This window comes from Corvus cornix, chromosome Z (genome assembly GCF_000738735.6).
Source record: "Corvus cornix cornix isolate S_Up_H32 chromosome Z, ASM73873v5, whole genome shotgun sequence".
Classification (NCBI taxonomy): domain Eukaryota; kingdom Metazoa; phylum Chordata; class Aves; order Passeriformes; family Corvidae; genus Corvus; species Corvus cornix.
The window spans coordinates 67,132,551-67,156,775 of NC_046357.1; the positions used below are offsets into that span (position 1 = coordinate 67,132,551).

At 39.8% G+C, this 24,225-nt stretch overlaps 1 protein-coding gene across 5 annotated transcripts in view; it reads left to right on the forward strand.

Moving 5' to 3' along the window:
• Window positions 1-24,225, forward strand: part of MCC (MCC regulator of WNT signaling pathway) — a 186,562-nt gene that overhangs the window by 151,085 nt on the left and 11,252 nt on the right. For all 5 annotated transcript variants that reach the window (XM_039567614.1, XM_039567615.1, XM_010391361.4 and 2 more), the window contains 8 exons: window positions 166-255; window positions 917-1,065; window positions 2,775-2,915; window positions 4,117-4,217; window positions 6,432-6,615; window positions 13,341-13,575; window positions 19,378-19,584; window positions 20,538-20,635. In XM_039567614.1, the coding sequence (XP_039423548.1) occupies window positions 166-255; window positions 917-1,065; window positions 2,775-2,915; window positions 4,117-4,217; window positions 6,432-6,615; window positions 13,341-13,575; window positions 19,378-19,584; window positions 20,538-20,635 (1,205 nt within the window). The remainder of the gene's footprint in view (window positions 1-165; window positions 256-916; window positions 1,066-2,774; window positions 2,916-4,116; window positions 4,218-6,431; window positions 6,616-13,340; window positions 13,576-19,377; window positions 19,585-20,537; window positions 20,636-24,225) is intronic.

A 24,225-nucleotide genomic window follows, 5' to 3' on the forward strand; every position in this document is an offset into this window, starting at 1 on the left:
AGGAATTAAACATTATTGATTGTAGTTCTCTCGGTTACAACACAGGACTCAATTCTCTAGTAGTTTGCTTCAGCTTTGCAAGTGTAACTAGAGAATACATGGGTTTTGTGTGATCTTTATGGGGTGTGTGCTGCTGTATAACCTGTGCAGCATTCTGCCTTACAGATTGCTGAAAGAGTGAAGTTGTCAAAGACAAGATCAGAGTCTTCATCATCTGATAGACCTGTCTTAGGATCAGAAATTAGCAGCATAGGGGTAAGGACTGAAAACTGTGTGCATGCATGATCCATGTTCCATAAAAGCATTGTTTTCTTAATAAAATTAATATATGAACTACCTGAAAATACTTTAAAAGCTAGTTTGAGGAAAATATTTCAACAAACAATATTTCACCCAGTATTAAGATCTCATTTTCTCGTAACTAGTGGATAGAAATCTCTCTCCTGAGTGACTTCAAGAGGAAAATTTTGGAGTCAGTTCCTCCAAAATACTCTTCAAGAAGACTCTCCAGTTGCATTTCCCAACTTTCAACCAACAGCAAACTGGATTCTGCTTTTGAAATCCAATGTAAATCAGTAATACTGTTGTTACTGTGTGTTAGTATTTGTTTTACTGAAGAACTTGGCTCTAACCCTTTGCTATGCTCTCAAGAACATAAATAACTTGCATAGTAGGCTTTTTAAAAGTATAATGAAATAATGGACTTCACCCTTGGTTAGTAGAATTTTAGAACAAAATGGCTTCTAAAAATGGAATCTTGTAAATATTCTATTCAATGTAAAATTCATAACAAAAACTGAATAATGAATGCCTTGAAGGGAGTGCATGCAAGCAAATGCAGTTCTCAATGCAGAAAGTATCTGGGAGAAATCCAGTGGGTATCCATTCACAATGATCTGTTAACTGCCCTGTGCAGGTGTCTAGTACCGTGGCTGAACATTTGGCACATTCCCTTCAAGACTGCTCAAACATTCAGGAAATCTTCCAGACCCTCTATTCACATGGATCTGCTATCTCTGAAAGTAAAATCCGAGAGTTTGAAGTGGAGACGGAGAGATTAAATAGGTGAGCTGGAAAGTTAGATGTGCTCACACATGTTGTCTTCTGTTAGCTTTGTTAAAGTTGGCTGCTTTTTTACCCTTTTGGAACATTTCTTAGTTCAGTTTCAGCTCAGCTGTGGCAGCTGCAGATAAACATGGAATGTGGTTGCTGAAGAGGAGATTGAATTGTGTGCTAATGATTCTTTCCATGAGTATGAGTTTGTTCTTTATTAGATCAGCATGGCACCTTCCCTTGTCTGAACTGTGGAGTGTCCCTTCTCTGTGCCTGACCAAGTAGTCATGGTATCAGTTTTCATAAGACACATCACTCCTTGAAATAAGGACTCCCATAACTTAGTCTGAATCATTCTGGAATTATCTCGCTTTGTTTTGTCCTGAGGAAACAGAAGAATAGCATTTAACCGTCTCGATAAATGTACTGATACGTGGTGGTGTTGCATATATACCAGGAAATAGGTTTCTGTCTGTAGAAGAGAGATTGCAGCTTTCTGATTGCAGTTAAAATACTGCTGGGGTTACCCTTCAGCAAGCTCTATCAAAACCAGTGTTTTGTGTCTTTTTTGGCACATAAAATCAAAACTGTGGATCACGAACGTGAGAATCATGTCTCAGCGTGCCTCTATCCAAATTCTGTCTTCCCCACACCTCGCTCAAATTTAGTCTGATCAGTACAATATCCCTTTATTTATAGCTCATGTTTTTGTAGTGCTGCAAAACGTGATCCTTGTTTTCTTTTTTCTTTTTTTTTCTTTTCTTCTGCACACTGCACAATTATGCTTTGACAGCATGTATCATTATAGAAGATGTCAAGATACAGAAAGTGACGAGTTGTAGCAGCTAGAAAAGTCCGGGCTTTATTCTGGTAACTGAACAAATGGTATACTAGCCATTCTCATTGTTCTTTTTCAAGAAGTCAGTGATTTTAGAGTCCTGGATGGCATGGATTTCTTCATTAGCTACCTGTGCAAGGTTTCAAATTGTTGGTCTCTCTCATTTTGGTATATATCCAATTTTTACAGTTAGGCATAGTACATCTCAGTTGTCAGCAGAGAGAATAAACAGTAATACTGGTATTCTGAATCTTCATTTTCATGTTCACAGTTAATCTCATTGAGAAGGTTATTATGGTTAAGCTTCTGTTTGACTGTTGCCTGAACATTTGAAGATTACATTGCCCCACTGAAACCTCATTCGTAGTTCAGAAGTTCGCTCTCTAATCACAACCCAAACACAACTTCAGGTGGAATGGTTACTCTGGATGTTCAGAAGAAAGGAGGCATTTATGCAACTGCATGATCCCTGCACACACCCACAGTCACACTAATGAATATGCCATTTAACAGAAGTTGCAAATGTGGCAGCAGAAAGTGAGGAATGAAGGCAGAAAAATTGAGCAAAAGGTTAATATGAAACTCTCCTATGCAGCAGTCTTGTGGCTGCACAACAAGGGTACAGCTTTCTGCTTGCTGCTGCTGCATGGGGTTATGACTACATTTTACAAGAAGGAGAGGAGGAGAGGACGAGCTAAGAGAAATTTCTATCCTCTTGGCTTTTGATAAGGGATACAGAACTGATGGATTTTGCCATATTCATTAAAAAACACTTCCACAGACTAAAAAATTTTTGTTGCTTCACAGTATGATTGTCCTAGAATTTTCAGGACAGTGACTGCAAGTTAAGCTTGAGGGTTGCAAATGACTTCTTTTTTTGCAGCCGTATTGAGCACCTGAAATCCCAGAACGACTTGCTGACAATAACACTGGAGGAGTGCAAGAGCAATGCAGAGAGGATGAGCATGCTTGTGGGCAAGTACGAGTCCAATGCCACAGCCCTCAGGCTGGCACTGCAGTACAGGTATGTAGCTACACAAGGAGCTCAGCCAGGAAGAGAGAGCTGGGGGAGACTTGGTAGAAGTGTTCAAGAGTGAAGTTGTTAGTGTGCCATAGTAATACTGTTTAATTTTTGTTTCCTTCCTGAAAAAGCACCCCTTTGGTCAAACTACTTGACAAACTACCCAACTGAAGTTATTGCGACAGTGTATTTCAACTCTAGTTGACCAGCATCTAACAGGAATGTAGAGGTTTATCTTTTCATTCTTAAGTACTGAATTAACATTTGAATTAGGGGTTGTGTGTAGGGTCAGACTTGTCTTGCTGAATCCAACCTTAAGATACAGTTTCTCTGTACCTTTCCGGAGAGCAGTGGACCAGGAAATGTTATACTCCACTCATACTCACAACTCAGAATGACTTTGTATTGCATCAGTTGGGATTGTGGATTAATGGCTTGATATTTGGTAATAAGTATGTAAATTTGCTTCAAACTGTTTGCAGAAATATCGCGTCACTTAACACCTTCAACTGCAACTAATTTAGGACAGGCAGGTTTGGTCTTGGGACAACTTGTATGCCTTTTAAAGAATGTATTCTTTTACTGTCAGCCTTGAGCAAGTTGCAAGGAAGTGTAAATTGCTGATAGTATATTAGTATATTAGTACAGTTAATAGTATAATAGTGCATTAGTATGTATTTTTTAAAGCATTAAAATGCAACAGGGAATGTGTGACTCATAGCTGGAAGCTGTTCCATTTTAAGGAGGAAGATCTTACAGCCAGCACAGAGCAAGAAGTATTTTTCTTGCGTCTTCTTTTCTTCTTACAACACTTTGTGTAGTATAATTATATTGTAAAGAATACTGTATTTTGTATAGTAAGAAAGTCTGGGAAAAGTTTCTCGGAAGGATCACATTGACCACTGTTTGTATTGTCATCTGTTTAAAACATCCTTCTGGAGCTTCCTTTATTTCAGGTCGCTCTCTTCTCTTTTGTCTTTTTACATTACTTGAGGCCAATCTGGCACTGTTATAAGAATGAGGAGACTACTGAATGCTTGTGATAGGCTATGTGTATAATGTTATTTAATATCCCTGCTGCTAGACAAGTAGTAGAGAGTCATGAAATTAATCAGCTATCTCCTTTTTTGTTGTTGCTGTTGCAGGTATTGCTCCCCTTTAAATTGCAGTTAATATTTTGTGTGATTTTTGTTTTCCCTTTCAGTGAACAGTGCATAGAAGCATATGAGCTGCTGTTGGCATTGGCAGAAAGTGAGCAGAGTCTCATTCTTGGGCAATTCAGAGCTGCAGGTGTTGGTTCTGTTGGTAAGATGTCAATGAATCACTTAATTTTTTTTGGCATGTCAGTTAGCATTAAAATTGGTTGTAATGGTGAATCATGTCATGACCCATTACTTAAGAATGTTCTCCAGTCTTTTTTTGTTTTTAAGTGTCTAAATTATTTTACACACCCCAAAAATAAGGGGAAAATACAAGAGAGCAATTTAAATTCACCTGTATATGCTATCACGAGGAGATGCCTCTTCTGGCAGGGGTGAGACTGTTGTAGGCATGCTGCTGTACAGAGTGGAATAATTAAACAATACTTGTGAGCACAGGTATCTTAGGGCCATACAGCTGTGGTAATTCCAAATCCAGATTCAGTAAGATTGACTCCCCAGAAACTGAGTCTAATCTATGAAAAACTGGGATTAAAACAATACAAAGGTAGTACTGAATAGTTACAAATAAAAATTTTTTTAAATGCTCTGAAATTTTAAAACATTTTATATCCTGTTTAGCCTGTATGTTATGGATTTTTCTTATTTTGTGGTTAGTTAATCCTGTGGCTAAGTGTTGTTTTTTAATATGCTGCCTGCTAAGTAGTGGAGCAAGCCACTATCATAGGTACAGTACAGTTCAGAAATTTGGAGCTTGACTTTGCTGCTGGCTCCATTCTTCTGATAGAAAGAGGTGATTACACAATGAAATTCCAGTGTTATAAATCCCATTCCTTTTACTGATACGAGAAGGCAGCCACAGTAATCTTCAAGTAGAAAGAAGGGAAACATTCAGAGAGAGAATAGCTCTTCATACTGTGCTGAGGCACAGCAAGTGCCTGGTGTGTTAGGAGCACTGGCTTCTCAGTAGAGGGGAAGTCTGAGATTTTCTTCCACCTTTCTCCCAAACTCTGTTCATTCCTTTCCACAATGTGCTAGGGAACTTCTCCCAGCTGGCACAGATCATTGAGTAGCAAAATTGAATTTAGGCTTGGATTTTCTACTCCTGTACATGGTTGAAAGAAATCTTAGAAGAGAGAAATACTTTGGGTTTGAGTAGGGTTTCGTCTGACATGGGTTTTATGGAAGAGATTGTAGTTAAATTTTTCTGTAGGTGTCTGTCTACAGCTCCTAATTATGGTATTATCAGTTACAGCCCTGAGACAGAAACAGTGCAAATTTCCCATTACACAGTACAGCATGGAGGAAGTTGTGTATGGTTTTATGTACCTTTACTTCACCATGAAATTTGATTAACACACCTAGATAAAATAACAGATTATTGGTTTGAAGATCAGTCAAGCTTTATATCAACATCTGTGAGTGGAGAATTCATGGGAGTTGCATCACTTAAAGCTGAGCATATCCAGCTTCTCTTAACAGAACATTCACCCTTCCTTTCTTCCTCATAAATGTTACTTCTAGTGCATGCACTTCACTCAGCAACTGTGAAGTACAGGTAATTGACTTGAACAAGGATTAAATGGAAATCTAACACAGAGCAAGCTGTTGGGTTTTGGTAAAGTATGAATATTATGTAGCTTAATATACAAATGCATTTGTAGATTTTCTGTGTAGCCAGTAACAGTCTTAATTTAATGACTTGATTGCAGCTGGAAGATTGTAGGAGTAGTGACAATGGTGGTTTCAGTCCTGCTTCTCCTGAAGCTTACCAGCTACACAGGTGCTGTATAACCACTAAAAATTAGAGCAATTTAGTAAACCAGTGCTGGTTTTCTTTTGGCTTAGTATGCATGACTGTAAACTGTGAGAGGCTGCTTCTGAGCACAGAGCAATTCTGTCTGGCCAGATGGCCTGTGAGAAGGTGTCCTGGCAAACCATCAGGCTTGAGATCAAGGTGCCTGTGAGAAGAAGCTCTGGAAATGACTACACTGTGACACCACACTGCACTGACTGGAGTAAGAGTTGTAATTGAGGCTGAGGCTTTTCCACTGTGTTCATAATTTGAGCATCCAAACATAATGTTAATGCAGAATGCAAACCATTACAAACAGACAAGCTAAAATCATACATCACTTAAGACATACTGCCTGGAGCCACAAGTACCTGGAGCTTGTGACTGGGAGAGGGGTGCATTCAGGCCAGTATCCCAGTTACCTCTGATGCTCACACAGAAGTGAAGTTGCTTTTACCTAACAGATTGGTAATTTATTGTCGTTGTCATGGTATAAACTGAGAGCGAGTAGAAGGATCTCTACTCTTGCCTTAATTTCTGTCTGAAACATTGTTTGAACACTAGGGGACCAGACAGGTGATGAAAATGTCACCCAGATGCTTAAGAGGGCTCATGACTGCAGGAAGACAGCTGAGAATGCAGCAAAAGCCTTGCTGATGAAACTGGATGGGAGCTGCGGGGGAGCCTATGCAGTCACAGGTTGTAGCGTGCAGCCCTGGGAAAGCCTCTCCTCCAACAGCCACACCAGGTAACCGAAACTCTTCTGCTACCCTAATCTCCTAACCTTTGATTTCAGACCAAAAATTATGTTCTATTGTATTTGCTGAGCTACCTCTCCTCACCCCAGTCCTCTAGCTTCTGTGCTTTGATTTATAAGTCACCATGCCTCAGTGGTCTAATTGTCTTTGGACTTTGAGCAACTCCAGCCAAGAAGGGTTTTGTATAAATTTGTTTCAAATGGGTGACTCAGAACTTTGATCTTCCTCATAAAGGGCAAAACCATTACATTTGTTTTACAACAGTGACTTTCTTGCTGTTTTATTGGAACTGATATCATGCACCTGTTACTCATACCTATTGTATGCAGACAGCACAGATGTGTAGTGAACGAGAGATCTGAAACAGGCTTTCACTGGCATTTTGGAGTGCTCAAGGATTGTCTTCAAAATGTTGCAAATCTAGCCATTCTGTTTTAAACCATTGTCTCTCCCTTCTCCTTACCCTTTGCCCCCCTCCAAATTCTTCTTCCCATCCTGTTCTTTTCACTCGTGGAGTGGAATAGAGTGGGTTTTTCCAGGAAAGACTGGAAAAAAAGCACTTTTTCTGAAGACCTATAAAATAATGATACTTAGATGAGCTATTATTGCAGAAGTATTCCAGCTCAAATATATCTGCCAGCAGCTTCATTTTGAGTTTTTGCCCGCCTGTGGTATAATTGTACTCTGCAGTGAATATGTGTGCTTGTGTATGGATACAAATTTGGCAAGTGTCCTGGATAAATATAGATGAACATTTTTCTCTTTAAAAGTTATTTTTATTTCTCAGATTTGCTCTAAAACTTCATTTTAATTCAGTTTTCTAGCCAATTCTTTATTCAAATGCTGTCATTTTTTTGACACTTCAGAAGTTTATTTTAGTACTATATCATTTCTTTTTCTTGCTGATGCCTCCTCCAAAGGATCTTATTTCCTGCCATATGACTGGCATGGAATAGCTAAAAAGTGAGCAAAAAGGTAATCTGAGGGAACAGGGTCCTAATGTGAGGTGAATTTTAATGTTTTATTCAGAGAAGTTTTCTGGTGCACTCTCAGTCCAAGAAAGCTGTGTCTTTATATAGAAATTATTGTGGCAGCACCTGTGCTAGTAGTACACTGATCACACTTTGTAACAGAAGCATTTACCAGCCTTGGAAAGAAATAACATAAAGCTGTTTCAAGCACTTGGCTTGCTGTGTCTTAGGCTGTATCTACACCTGTATGTGAATGTGTTGTCTGTCTACACGTAGTAACACATCTACCTAAGCGAAGCTCGTTTTCCATTCTATTGTTTGAAAGGATCATTTTCAGTTTTTCATAACTACCTCAGTGGTTTTTTTCCTTGTGAGGTATCTGGCATGTAGTCAAGGCATAGTAATTTTTTTTTTCTTGAAAACAGTTCAGGTATTTTCCAGTACTGACAGGGAAGAACTGGGGGGGGAGGGGGGAAGGGGTTGTTCTTGTTTTAGTGGTTGCTTTCCTAGCCTTTCACTGAAAGTGTTTGGTAGGAATATAGTATCTACAGCTCTTGCTTGCTTTAACAGAATTTTTGGGAGGCTAAGAGAGGGAGGATAAGAGTCTGTGTGTCTGTGTTCGTTGGTGGTCAGCTGGACCTGTGTGTGTGTGTGTGTCCAAGTGAAGTGTTGGCTCAGTGGATAAAGTTTCAGCAGAGCATGTTTAAAGTGGCAATGGATTTAAAATTTCATCAGGATGAACTATGTTATGAATGTGAAAATGCAATTATGACTGTTCTTATATGAAAGAGACATTTTAGCTTGAGCCATTATCACTATAGTATTTTTAGTTCTGGTGTGGAGAAAGATACTGTGCTGAATGAGGTAACTTTTACAATTTTTTTTTTAAATATGTGGAATATAGGAGATAAAAGCTCTTGTCACTCACCCAGAGGGCACACACAGGGAATTTGTGACATGGGCATCCTGATCTGATTGTCACTTACACATTGTTGTCCTTCTCCCCTCCCCCCATGCCCAAAGTAATTTATCTTTGCCTAAGCATACATATCAATGAAAACATTTTTGAAACTTCAGCTTCTCCAGAAAATATAAATCTTCTCTTCTTTTCTTCTGTTCTGTTCAAGTGACATGTGGTTAGAGGTGTTTTTAGATTTTTTTTCTTCCTGTGAACCCTGACTCAAAAGAGAGGAATCATTCCCCTCTTCAGCTTACAGACACATGACATTGTGCCAGCCCATTGTTGGAAAGCCTGTCTTTATCCAAAAGGCGCATGCTTTTCTATATTTGTATCACAGAACCACAGAATCATCAAGTTTGGAAGAGACCTTCAAGGTCATCCAGTCCAACCATCACCCCAGCACCACCATAACCACCCCTAAACCTTATCCACAAGTGCCACATCCAGACGCGTCTTGAACACTTCCAGAGGTGGTGACTCCACTGACTATCTCGGCAGCTTAATCCAATGCCTGACCACTCTTTCAGTGAAAATTTTTTTCCAGTATCTAATCTGAACCTGCCCTGGCACAATTTAAGGTCATTTCCTCTCACCTCCAGTGAGTGCTGTGTGAGCCACCCGCCACTTGGGGACCACTGCAAGAATACTTTTACAGTATTTGATTGAAACATTCTTTGAATCTACAAAATTTATTTTTCTTGCCTTAGATGTTTTAATGTGGCAGGCTTTTAGTTGCAGATATGTATTGCTACCTTTTCCCTTTGAAACTAAATGAATAAAGCAGTAGTAGGATGATGAAAACTGTCCTTTGCTGACACTTGTGAAAAATGACCAATTCTTCCTGTTGTTTGAAATCCTGTAGCATATGGAGTTACAGTGGAATTGTTGACCCATCTTGGGCTTTGAAATTTCAAATGAGATTCTGAATGTCAAATCATTGGACGCATTACTGAGAGTAAATGCTTCGTGACCTACTAGTGACAAGTGGTTAAAGACTGTAAAAGAGAGCAACTGAAATGAAAATAAATGAAATGCAATGAAAGAGCATCTAAATAATGCTAAAAAAGCAGTACCACAATAATGTTGCCAATTCAGATTTTGAAAATAGAAATTGGTTTGCAATATAGTTGGAAGTCATAATTACTTTAAATGGACAGAAGGTAGGTATAGAACATACACTGCCAACAAGGTTTGACTGATTGCACCTTTGGAAGGAAACAAAAGGGAAGAAGCCCAGTTGTAACACTGGCTGAAAATATGGTGTATTTTATTCCCTGCTGTGCGAGTAAGCCCAACCTTACATCTGGGTTCATGGCAGGACAGATTTGGTCCATTACATGCAAAGGCAGTTCTTTTCAGTATTATGCAGTGTCACAAAATATCTGAACTCAGTCAACTGTAGGAGTAGATATCTCCTCAGAACCATCTCAGGTTTCAGATAAGTTGGTGACAGACAAGATTATCTTAGCTGAGGCATGCAAATAAGTTATTTAGAAATGTCCAAACATTTATCTTAGTGTTATCTGTGTAACACTGTTGCTGGACTGAAGCAGTCTCAGAAGGAAGCAGGGCAGTTTACCAAAGGTTCTGATTTTAGCTGTTGTTTGTCCTTTCCCTGGTTGGGGTATTTTTCAGTTTGTCAGGAGGTTACTACCTTCTGGCATTTTGCTGTTTCAGATCTCAAGCTACAATGTTCAGCCAGAAAGAGGGTGTTTGGGCTGTGTATACTGCGGATCAAGGGTATTCTTCAAAGCATTAGGCCATGTGCAGGTATTCAAGCAAGTTCCTGGATTCAGTTCTGACAGTGTTAATATCAGTTCTGCCAAGTGTATTATCCACACCATTGCTGAATTTCAGATTTATTTATTTATTGACTTCATTTTTAACAGATAAAATGATGCTCATATAGGGTTTTGTGGACAAATTTTTGTAGTGTACAGAAACTACTCACAGAGAAGCACTGCTGAAAGCATCCTTTATATCCGTCCGCTGCATTTTATACACACACACTCATGCCAGAAAATTAAGACTGACATTGTGCTGTACCAGCCCACATATTTTCCACTAATTGTATATGAAAATTAATTTGCCGTCACCCAGGCATGACATCATCATAAAAGACTTGAGGGATGAAACAAGTGTGAAGAACATTTCTCCTTGCTTGTTCTGATACAGCATCAGTGAGAATGGGCAGATTGATGTTGTATTCCCTCCAGCTGTGATGAAACTGTGATCCTTTCTCTGTCCTCACCTAAACACTTGAGAAATGAGAAACTGCACATCTTTTGCAACAGTTTCCTGTGGGTTTTGGATGGATGCATTATACTATAAACATTTTCCTTTGTCCAGATTGCTGTTCAGAAGGGAGGGAATATCAGAAATTCAGGATGAAGTGCTCACCAGCTGTCATCCCTTAAAGAGAGCAGCACTGAACCTGCACTGTGGCTGTGGAGAGCTGTTAGGTGGGGCTTTTGGGGGAGCACACCCTGGCAGAGTTGCTGGGGAGATCAGAAACACTGCAGTGTAGTTTCTGTCCCTTCCTCCCCAGTTGCTTCCAGTCTTCTGGGTGGGGACATGCTGCTAAATGCAGGGGGAGAGTGAAGGTTCTGGTCCTCTTGTGTGCTGGCTGAGAAACAAGTTCCTTGCTGAGCTCCCCTCAACTTCTTAAAAAAAAACCAAAAAAAAAACCGAGAAGAAGAGCAGCTTGCTAGCAATTCACCAGAGGAGCCAACTCAGCTGCAGACAGGCAGGCAGCCAGCCAGGACTGAAGTAAAAGCAGCCTCAGTATCACTGGCAACAGCCCAGACTGCCTTCCTCAGTTTGGACTGCACTCCCCTAACATATATGTGCATAGCTGTGGGTCTTTAAGGGCCAAAGTCTGCGAGTATGCACAGCGAATGAAGTCCAGCTCCACATAACAAACTTTCAGCGTTTTTTTGCTCAGGTTTCATTTGCAGCAGGAGGGCTGGGTTTTCTTTCCTTTGCAAGCAAAAACTGAGATGAGGTCTTTGTGCCCCAGGATTTGAAGCCTTTAAAAGTTATCCTTCCTCCAACAACAGCTGTTTTACATTTAATCCAGAAAAGCTCTGCAATTTCAGTCTTTGGGTGCTGAGGAAGAAACTTGCTATATGACTTCAGTACAGCATTAAATATTTTCACATTGTCTATCCTCATTATTTTTATATAAATATCTACTTCAGCAAGATGCCTTTAGGCTCAGGAAAGCAAGATTTCAAGGTTTTCTAATAAAGAAACAGTATGAACAAAAATTTGTTTCAGTTTGAGAGGGTTTCTATGTATAGGTACTGAGTGCTCTTAAGCTTTGCTGCTGAAGGACATGGATGAAAACAAAAACAAAGACCAATTTACAGTTGTGTCAACTGTGGCAGGCACCTCTTATCCCTCAGAAAACGAGAGAATAATGTGAAATTAACACAGAACTGTAATAAAGAGCTGTAATGTCATATTTCATGAGGAGGAAGGATTTTGAGAAATCTTTGTAGACCTGCCAATTCTCTATCTTCTCCAAGGCTGTGCTTGGAATTTGTGGGAAGATGGGCAATTATTTGAAGCACTTCAAAATCAGTGTAGCTTTAACTGAAGAAAAACCAAAGGAAAGATAAAATTCAAGCCTTTCTTGGTAGGCTTCCCCTTTGCACATGCATAATATTTTAGGACATCATCATGGCTCTCATAGCATCTAGCGGGTGGGACTTTTCCTCTTAGTACAAAAATGTTGAACAGCAGTGCAATTTGATACAGAAAGTGATTTATTCCCCTGCTGATAACTGAGATCATCTAGCATTCCAGACAGCCGCAGTTAATGGATGACTTATCCCTCACCCGGCAGCTGATTACAGGACCTCAGGAGACAGCAGGCAGCTTTGAGTGACGCTCTAGAAACAACATAGCATTTTATTTTCCTTTCAGTGTAATTGCAAATACATTCAGCCCCAGAATACTACAGCTGTGTCAGTCTGGGCCCCCTGCAGCACTGGCGTGCAAGGAGGTGGGTAGGCAGCACTCAGCCACCATTGCTCTAAAGACGTTATTAACCCGTTCTGCAATCTCTGTGTAAACGCTTGTGGGGCAGAGCATTGGGCCCTCATTTGTTCAGAAGATCCACCAAGTCTTTTATGATGACTTTTTATTAGAATTCCTGCTACTCTATGGGTTTGTTTTAAATCACTCTAGCCCTGAAGGAGTGTCAGTATGCTGAGGAGTACACCTTCACATGAACTGAATGATGCTATCTCCCAGCAACTGCCAGTGGAATTTTGCTCAGGTTGACTCCTAACAGTATCCATTAAAATATCCGAGGTGGTAACTGGTATGATCATCAGCAGAGATAAATCAAGTCTGGGTTGATTCTTTTTTCCTGCTTCTCAAAAAAGATGAAGACTCAGTGTCTGAGCAGCTTGCTATGCTAGGTTATTGCTAAGAAGTCTTAAGTAGCTTTTTTTTCTTCCTTTTTAATTAAACAAAAAATACTTTTTTTCAGAAGACACCATTTCAGAAAAAGTAATTCAGTTACACATCACTAAATATCTGATTTGCAGAGAAGTTGTCACATGATTTAATTTTCTCACGCAGCTTAGAAAATTTCTTTTCTGAATTTGTCACATCTCACATTGCAATGTCTGGTCCATACATTTGTGTCCTTTCTGTAAACTTCTGAGTAAGACTCAGATGCATTGATGAAGTATTTGGAGGGTGTTTGATGTAAAAATTAAGATTTTGTTCCAAATGTGTATTTTTTTAATGCCATTCTTTCTCTTTCCAGTACTACCAGCTCAACCGCAAGCAGTTGTGACACAGAATTTACGAAGGAGGATGAGCAGCGGCTGAAGGATTACATCCAGCAGCTGAAAAACGACAGGGCAGCAGTGAAGCTGACAATGCTGGAGCTGGAAAGCATCCACATTGATCCCCTTAGTTATGACGTTAAGCCACGTGGAGACAGCCAGAGGCTGGACCTGGAAAATGCAGTCTTGATGCAGGAACTCATGGCAATGAAGGTATTTTATTCATAACCAAGAGGGGAGCTGCTCTGCTGTCAATGCCCCTGTGCCACTAAACATGCTCAGTCACACACGTGGGAGGCTTTTGTCATGGTCACTGGGTAATAAAGGGTAACTTTGTTGAAACACATAATCTGGACTGAAAGTAGTCAGAAAGTGACAGAAGGCAGTGCATTAACAGTGATGAGCTATGTGTGTTTTGAATTAGGCAAGGACTTCATCTGTGTCTGTAAACTTGGAATGTTCTTCTTGACAAACCAGATGCTCTGTCTCTTAAGAGATATGGCAGCTGAATTGCTCAAGGATGACCAAAAACCATGATTCAGCACTTCCCAAGAGACAGTTCATTACTTACGAGCTTGCAAATGTGTGCATCATGAATATTTGTGAACTGAAGCAGAACAAACTCAGTTCCTTTTAATATTGCTGTGGGAGGAGGAATGATCAAATGTCCTCCCTAATGCGCTCTGGCAGTTGGTCACAAGTCCTGAGCTGTTCTAGGCACCGTGTTGCAATCTGTATCTCAGTCCAGAGTCTGAGCAAAGAGTAGGGTGTGTAATGAGTTGCATTAACTCAGGGTTTTGGAGAAAACCCTGGTTATATGTCCCGTTCTAAAGATGTGATCTAGAAAAGCTGATCTTTATTGACCAGGTGTAGAGCTTACATCATTTTAAATCTGTCTTCTGTGTTGATTTTGAGAGGTGAACTAAAACATAGGAACATATCAAAGGCAATAAAAGTACACGTCTGCATTCAGAATTTGTCTAGTTTTGGTTCAGTTTAAGTAAGTTTAATTTCTGCATTTTAGCAAGTGCTAATTTAGCCAACTAATTGCAGAAATGTCAGGTGATGGTATTGAGTGGGACAGCAAATCCTAACAGTTTCATAAGCTTCTAAAGTTACAGATTTTTGTTCAGACGTGCTGCTTCTGGCTCAGTGGTAGCCTGGTAATGATAATTATGTTCTTAGTGGTGCTGCTTTTCCATGACAACAGATAGAGTTTTGCAATAATGCATTCATTATTTGCAGTTAGGAAAAGATTGCTTCCTAGCTAGATTTAAAAATTATATTAGTTGTTTGAATACATTGTGGCCAACAGCAATGTATTCCCCACAACTAAAGCATGCAAGATGTACTGGAAGATGTTGGTAGATAAATAGAAGTGTATTTCAGATATCACACTTCCTTCTCCTTTTTTTGCATCCAGATCTTCCCTGAAATCTTTTGTACACCATTCTTACATCTATTTTTAAATTTTAAATTACTTTATTTTCATAATTTTATTTTAATTTAAAGGTAAGGGCAAACTGTAGGGCTGTATCCCTTGTAAGTAGTGCCCTTGCCTTCTCGAGCACCAGCAGATGCATATCATTGCAACTATTGAGTGCTGGTAGTCCTTTTGTTCACACAACAATCATTTAACTTGTTCTTGATACACAGCATCCATTTGGCTGGACCTGGCACATTGGGTTTTCACTGCAGGAATTGCCTCAAGAAGCGGAACATTTTCTTCTTGATTGGGTTGTGTGTAGTGCATACAGAAGAGACACATTTTGCATAGGTGTCTGAAGTTACCTTCAGCCCTTTGCAGTGCAGAGAAACTGACAGTTGTGTTATTCATTGTAGTTTCTTGCACTTTGCTAGAATTCACAACTGCAGGAAAACCTTATGTTTCTGAAAGAGACATTGTGAAAACTCAGATTTGTCAAATGTGTTACCTGTCAGCTTCCGTGGTTGTTGCTTGGGTCTGCGTTGTACCTTTTCTGTTTGTCAAGCTAGAACAGAGTTGAACCTAAGGTCAGGACTCATTTTGGCTTTCTGAGTATATTTGTTGTATCAATTTGAAACATGTACCTTACACAGAATAGCATGTGTGTCTGCCTCCTTCTGAGACAAACTAGAATTTAAGTTTCCTTATGGTATTTTATTTAACTTGAAGCAGATGGACTGCAGAAGACTTCACTGCTTAGCATTTTTAATTTGTTCCCTCCCTTCCACATTTTTAGCAAGGATGATACAGCCGGACCAAGCTACTCAACGACTTCGTGCACTGCTGGGTCTTACAATCTCTTACTGTCTCCCAGAACTTGGTTCTGTGTTGGAATATCTTCCATTTTTGATTCCCTGTAAAAACTGATCACCACAGTTTGGAAATACCTTTACAACACTAGTTCTTCATTATTAATTAGAAAAACGGTTTGAGGGTGATTGTTGCCCTGTTTATTACTATTTTTTTACTGATCCAGAGTGTAAAACACAGTTGTCTGCCAGTACTCGTGTAAAATTCAATTCTTTGCTTCAAGCAATAATTAACCATGTTTCCAAATACATTCACGTCCGTGGTTTGTCATCATTCAGTGGTCTTGCTTTGAGGGCAGTTGTTGTCATGCCCCAGTTAGCAAGGAGATTACTTCTGATGGGTGTAAATAGTTCTTGGTTTACAGCCCTTCTGCATTTCAAAGGACTTAATCTAGATAAGAAGTCTCAGCTTTCTACACCGATAATTTTTCCTCTTTTGTGTACAGGTGTTGATAATGTTGTTCATTATGTGCTTTGAGACTACAGTCTCTTGGTGGAAAATGTTAAGAATTCCATTGTCCACCTTTGTTACAGCACTTCATGCTCCTACAGATTTATGTAGTGAAATACAGTTAACTAGAGCATGACATTTGTCTGCTCTGATGTTTGTTTTAATTCTGAAGGCTGGTATGTCCCACCTTGGTTACTGTGGTCCTCGTGGAGTCATGACTTTTTGTGACTTTTAGAACTTTTTGCCACATTAGAGTCCTACATGACCAAATCGAATACAAGTTTTGATTTTGAGAATTCCCTGGTGTTTCTGATCATTTTGAATCAGGAGTTTTTAATTTTCATTCAAGTTTTTGCCCAAATTCAGAATTACAGTATGACTGCAAGTACAAAAGACCCCTCACTATTCAATTAATTAGTCCCAAAATAACTGTTGGATTTGACACTTAAAACTTGTGAATTTGCATGGATTGCCTAAGTCTTCTGCAATCCGCTAGAAGAGGGACCACTTGCTACCTCCTCCTTCAGGGTTTCATTTAGTAAATGCCACTTGTGCTTACACTGAAGATTCAGGTGTGTTAAACTGCAAAATGCTTCACAGCAACCTGTAGCTGGAAGAGAAGGGAAATAGTAATTATACAAAGGTGGCACTGTCATTTCAATTAAATTTAGATGCCATTTTTGGAAAACATATTTTCATGGAAAAAATTGCTGTGTATGTAAAGACTCTTTAAGTAAACCTGAATTACTTGAATTTTCCCACATGAGACGTGGCTGCTGCCACTCTGTCTCACACATTGTATGGGTCCTTACAATCCTCAACTGCAGTTTTAATTTTTAACTATCTTCAACCTTTCCATGCCCTCCTGCTCGTTCCCTGGGTGCCTCTGTAAGACCCTGGCTGACAGCTTTTTAACTTTTCCCCTGCTTTGTATTTGCTTCTTTACTTCCAAGTCACACTGTTTTGACTTGAGAAAACTAACATAATGGGTGGTGCGTGATATGTCTTGTGGGACAGGATACAAACTGCTGAATTCATACATATGGTGATCTAGGCTTACTGTCTTCAAAGGAGTTAAACATTGATCCTCAAATGTATTTTGAGCTTGTATATGTTAAAATAAGTTAAAATTATGAAAATAAAATAAGCTGAAATCTTTACATCTTTAAATCTTACAATCTTTACATGAGAAAAACCAGTTCCACAGATTCATTGTTGTAGTGGATAAATTCACCTTTTTATTTTAGGAAATAAATGTCCCTTATTTCTGGACTGAATTTGCCTAGCTTCAGCTTCCAGTCAGGAAAGATTTGTCATGACCATCCCACACAGACACCCAAAAGCATCTTTTATTCATAAAAGTGCCAAAATACTCTGTTCAAATTACTTCTCAGCTTTCACTAAGAAGGCGAAATAGATTAATGGCTTTAGAAGTAGAGGCTTAAGAAGTTAAATGCATACACCTGAGTATATCAGACCATCCAGTTCAACTCCTATAACAAAATTTGCCCATCATTATTTATCAGTATTATTTACACTTTCTGTTGACAAAGGAAATTAATGTAAGTTCACATAACAACTAAATTTGTGTACATCACATTGAGTGAAACTGGTTGTGCTTCTAACCTTCAGTTCACGAACAAGCAGATGAATAAATTGATGACTTAAAAGCTCATACAAACCTTTCCAAGCCCCTCAGGGTTTTTAAGATATGGATTTTATTCTTTCATGGCTGGTGATTCCGAATAAGCCATTGATTACCTGTGATGGTTGTAACTGTGATACACCTGTGTGCACTGTTTATACTTAATCCAGACAGCAGATTTTTGGTAGGAACATAGATTCCCTTCTGCATAAAAAGTTAGTCTAAATATGTGTCGACATTTATTTTTGTATAACCTTGCTAATAATGGCTATAATATAAAAAGCATTATTTTTTTAATTATAAGGGAAGATACCTCTGTTATTTTTGTGATTTAAGTATTTTTTTTGTTTGTTAAAAAAAAAAAAATAGTGACTTTTCCTAGGCTGGCCACATAAGAAACTTCTGTCTTTCAGAGGTGTCTACACAGTGAACAATTCTGGAACCAAACTGTAATACAGAAAATGTCTGCATGAACTCAGTATTCACCCATCAGGTGACCTAGGGCAAAACAAGCTAAACAGTGGGAACATTAATCTAGGTGGTGGTGGGGGGGGGGGTTTGTCAGTCTTTTGTTTGTTTAGTGGTGATTTTAAGCACATAACATAAATTATGTCTTAGTACTATCTCTTCAAAAGTTTTGTGGATACTAGGTTTTTCTGGGTGTAGAAAATAACTAGGCATTTTGTTCAAGAAACTTTTCTGAAGTGTTGTTAATCACAAAGAGCCTTCTGGTTCAGAAATAAGCCATCATTTGCTTTTCATGGGAGTCTGGGAGCACATGCTGAAAGAAGGATCATTGCACTCATGCCCTGCTCTTAAACTTCTGCCCAGCCACTGTCAGACAGATGTTAAAACATAGATCTGTCCCCAAACAGCAGATGTTGTGTTAACAATAGGTGACAGCCCTGTCAGAAGCCTCAGAGCAGCAGAAGAATTGCACATAAGAAGGAGCTCTCTGAGCTGAGCTTCTTTCTATTAAGTACCAGTGTCCATCCTCTGTGAATCATATTTAGGGAAGAATATGAGCGAGTGCATTTTTCTATCTAACTCAGGTTGTGTGTACTTGGGATTATGGCCATTTAGAGGAGGGAAATTATAAATGGACATCTGATGGTGCCATACTCAGTTGCTCTTTTTGACTTAACTCATTCTACCACAGAGGCTGGTATTAAAAGGCAGGAGTATGTGACCTCTGAGTGCTGTCCTGGTCTCTCAAATCCCTTCCACTGCAATAAGACAAATTCTTACATATCAATGAGAAACTGAAATCTTGCTTTTAGGGAGGCATTTGACAAAGTCATACACTTCTAGTTTTAAGAAAATGGTCTCTGAAGGACAAAGTAGAACCAAAAAAATTGCAGCAGCAGTGGCAACCCTCTCAGATCCCTGATAGTCTAATTCTAATTCTGCTGCTGAGCTTATTTCTGAAGATCATAAAAGGGTGGCAGAGATCTTTGACAAATACGCAGTGTGATTATAAAAAGTCATCTGAGTGCTGGTAGTGTTCTTTGTTAACAGAACCCTTTGGTTACAGGAGTGGATGGAAATCTCGTTTAACCTCATCTTCCTTTAGGTACCTAGTCCCATGAAGCAGCATGCTGATAATAAAATGTTTCTTCAACAGGAAGAGATGGCAGAGCTCAAGGCACAGCTTTACCTGCTGGAGAAGGAGAAGAAGGCATTGGAATTGAAGCTGAGCACTCGAGAGGCCCAGGAGCAGGCCTACCTCGTCCATATTGAGCACTTGAAGTCTGAAGTGGAAGAACAAAAAGAGCAGAGAATGAGGTCTCTCAGCTCAACCAGCAGCGGAAGCAAAGACAAACTGGGCAAGGTCGGGAGTCACACTACATTTCCAAAGTTACAAACTTGATTAATTAAACCCTTCCCGTCCCTATTGCAGTCTTTAGCATGTTCATAATTCTCCTCTTTTGTCTGTATGCAGATGTGTTCTCTCTTCCCTAGTTGTTAGGTGGTTCCTTCCATGCTGTGATTTAAGAGGACTTTGCAGAATTGGTGTTAAGCCTGAGCTAAAATAAGGGTATTCTAAGGAGTACCACAAGGCCAGTCTTGCCAAACATAAAAGTTGCTGGGATTGAGGGTGTTTTGCCTGTTGTCACTCATTGGGAACACTGGAAGGGAGTCTAGTCAAAATGCGATTCTCCCCTAAACACAAAATATGAAAAAATTAACGCTCATTTCTAGGAAGCATTTAGAGCATTGAATGACAATCTCTTTCTACAAGTTAGATTGTAATAATTTGAGAATGAAGACTTTTCTTCCCTTATTGCAAAATAATGCAAGATAAGCAGATTTTTGCATTTGCAGTAATAATTTGCATTAAGAAATAAATACCTTGGAAAACTTCAATTTGTCTTATTTTAGTGCTGTGTCCCCAGAAAATTTCAATAATATGTTTAAAAACAAAAACCAAGAGGTACATCTTTCTTACTTGTTCCTGGCCATCATCTGAATTTTTTGATCCCAGTGCTGCTTTGTTTCAAGTGTGGTGTCAAAAGAAATACAAGGAAGGCACCAGCAGTTTTGCGCACTGTAGCAGAATTCTGCAAGTCAATGAGCTGTGGTGGTTTAAAAAGCATTCAGAGGCACTTGTGAAGTATTAATCTGTTCATTCCTTGGTATGTTGGTACACTGCCATGTTGCTGTAGCGTTGTTTTCTTTATTTCACCTTCATTTTAAAAGTAACTGTGAACTAAGAGGCTTTCAGAATTTTCCTATTAAGATGGTCAGTAACTTCTAATTAGGTGGCTTTTCCTCCTTTCCCAGGAATGCAGTGATGGCACTGCAACACCGCTAACACTTGCTGAGCTGAGACCATACAATGAGAGTGAACTGACTGCTGAGCTGACAAATGCGCTCAGGAGGTAAGCACAGCTTCCCTCACCAGGGACAGGACTTGTCCTGTAAGTCCAGGGAAAGGTTTATTTCTGAGCCTTCACGCTAACCCTCAGGTGGTTTGAAGAGTGATCACAGATTTGTCCTGTGAAAAGAAAAATGATCAAAGTCCTTCTAATTTTCCCCTCCCTTCTGCTGTTGTTCTTTAGCTGGTGGAAGTCTTCACGTGGTGCTCAACTCCATTCTCCTGGAGGTTTTCTAAAATTCAGTTGAATTTTAGAAATAAAAGAAACCTTCAAAATGGCAGTTACTTACCATATTCAGGCAAGAGTATGAGACATAAAACAGTGACAAGACTTCCTTGTGTGCATAAAAAAAGCCTTCAGTGAAGACAGGATTTGAAGTGTGATCTTTGGTTAAGAAGGTTGGCCTCAGGTTAGAACTTGGGTAGGAGTTACGGGAGTGGGAATTGCAGGCATTTTGATGACTCAGATGCTTCATTTGCCTCCTGAGTGTGTAAGTGGAGCCACAGTTCAATTACAAATGACATTGTGTGAGGCATTAGCTTTCCAATGGGAGAGAAAATTGATGTCTTGACAAACAGCTTTTAGCAACAGCCAGGTTTTAAGCCTAAGCTTTCAGTACAGTTATACATTAGCTAGATATTTGTTTGTGCAGCAGTTTTTCATGCACCAGCTATGTGGTAAACTTCATGACAAAGAAATTCACAGTTTCGATAATGGTTTCAGTACTTGTTCCACCTTTTCCTGGAAATGGCTGTCTGATACCTAATCTGGTTTTTACATTTAGTACCTGTCCAAAATGCTGCTAAGAATTTTGGCTGGGAAGAGTGTGTTTTACGGTAATGGTGTTTCCACCCTCTTTGAGGGTGGAATGTCCTTTCAGGCAGCTGTGGTGTTTCATTCCTGAGGTGCTTTTTCTCATAGGTGCAATGTGTGGTGTGCCTAGGGACACTTAAGCCTGAAAGGCATTATGTAAAAATGTAAGATCATTACCACTGCAGAATCAATACATTTCATACCATTTGCTTAGTAGTCTGGCAGTCGCTGAGTACTTAGTTTGCATGATGCAGGAAACAAAATTCCGTGGGTAAAATAATCAAAACTGTCACTTGTGTGTGGGTGGATAAAACCCATCGATGAAGTAATTTACATTAACATTGCAGAGAGCCATTGGCCTCCCCCGGATCCCCACCCTGCAGCCCTGGTGTGAGCTGCTCCACCCTTCACTCAAGCTGCTGCTTCTTCCTGCTCTTGTTATTTGCTCCTGGATGTCGAGAAGATGCCAGTGCCCTTAGTTAGCAGAGGTTTGAGTATAGTCATGAAACGGGGTTTGCTGACAGCACAGAGAAAACAACTTTGCTTTATGTACTAGGCCTTAAATTGATTAGCATGGATTTCCAGCCAAGGGCCTCGCAAGTACAGTTTGTCAGGCAGAAATGGAGAGGAAAAATAATCGGATTAAACTGTACATAAATTGTGAAGGCTCTCTGTGTAATGGAAATACGATGGTACTAAATGTGATTGCTGCTGCCAGTGGGGCTCAAGCACAGTTCCCGCAAGCTGTGTGGACAGGCTATTTTTCTCCCTAATCAGTGTACCAGCCAAATCAGGCTGAATGGTTAGCCCTTCTTGCCCTAAAGTCTTGTCTCTGCAAGTCAGTTGAAGGTCTATCTAGCACATGGAAAAAGCTTACTGCAACCTGTTTAGCCACAGCTGTCTAAAAAATACCAGCAGTCCCTAACTGCTGTTCTGGGTAAATGGGCTCTCAAATATCAGAATGACATTTATACCATCACAAATCCACAAAAGAGTTCTAATAATGATCAAAAGTCCTTTTTCCTCTGCAAGAGTATCCCACTCACCTGCCAAAGTAGGACCAGAATACAAAATTAAAAGTGTTTGTCCCAATAGCTGTGTTTGCTTAGGGGTGAGGGGAAGATGTGAAACAAGTGCATATCATGGCAGTATTTAAATGCCAATGTTCAGGAGTGTTTTCAGGCTGAAACACTGTTTCAATGGTGTTTCAAGGTTACAATTCGTTCACGAATCCAGCAATTGGTCCTACCTGTTGTTTCTCCCGGCAGTAGACACTGGTGCAGGGGACAGCAAGCTGCAAGGATAGGGGCAAAAATCCATTTGTTTTTGAGCCTGTTTGTCAGAGCATGTGATACCAATCAGCAGCCCTGCTTCCTGTCCCCTCCTCATCCTGTCATTACAGAGATTAAAGTTCTGGCTGCTTCCCCCTCTACTACTTTCCAATTCTGTCCTTCTGTTGCTGTTAAATTGTCAGGTTCTTCTCAGTTAATTGAAACAGAGTGAAACCCAAGTAAAACAGCATGACATAGTTACGGTTTGGGTTTTGGTGTAGTTTGGAAGCATTTATTTGCTCAGTCTGCAAATGGTCGTGCAGCAGAACAGTCTCATCCACAGAGCCAGGCTAGCTTCTCTCTGCAGATGTGGATTTTTTTGTAAATCTGGAATCCAGCAGTGTGTTGTGAAGCTTTTGTTGGTAGTGCCCATCACCAGAAATTCAAGGCAGAAGCAGTTCTTCATCTATTGTGTCATAACATACTTGTTCTACATCAGCTCGGGATTTCCTGTGTAGTGCTCAGCATTAAAACCCATCTTTTTACAGAATTCAGTTTTCTTTTACATGGTCGCTATGCTAACTTGAAGAAATGTAAATTACCTCTGCTGTTAAAGTTATATCTAGCTTAACTGATTTCTGGTATTGCAGGCTAAGCTCACTAATTTAGAGACACATCCTGTTCCAGCAAACAGTAATGTAAACACTTTCTGCCAGAGCCTTTAACAGTTTTATTTTCCCCTCTCTCTTTTCTTGATGGAATGATGAAGTGCTTTAATGGACATGAAGCCTCTTCTTTCTTGAGTTTGACACATCCATAAACAAGCTTCTTGGCAGTAAATACCTTATTCTTGTGAGAGCAGAAACGTGTTCTCAGCAGCCTCATGGCCTGGTGCTGACACCTTGATGATTGTGCCAGAGGCCAGTTTTGTGAGACAAGATCTGGTTGAATACCCCAAAATCAGACACGTGACACAGTCTCCTAGGGGAGACCTTAAAACAGTCTCTTCTTGCTGGTTTGTTCTGCTGTGCTGGGGCAGGGGAGTGAGAGCTGTACATGATGAGTTTGTAACTTAGTATGCACATATCAGGTTATGCATTAATGCAGGTAAATGCATTAGAGGTGGCAGGAAGGAGCTAGTAGTAATTCCATCCTGCTTTACGAGGGTTATGATAACGGTGATAGAACTGATCGTTTCTTCTGCTGAGTTCTTTCATTCTGTGAAAAATGGCCAAGCTGGAAAGCCTGAAACTTCTCCCTCTCCCTAGGCCTTGCTACAAATGCTTTGATTGTTGAGGTCCTCCTGTGGTCTCTCCTTGTATTTCCAGCTGCTGATACCTTTTCTGTCTACATAGGATTGTATTTTATTCATGTATTTAGAGAATCATTTATAAATAATTTAAATACTTGGTCAGGAGGGATCTAGCAGTACTAGGCATGGACCATGGCAGGCAAAACACTTTGTAACCAGACTGACTGTTCAGACCTCAGCTGCATCATCATTTGGCA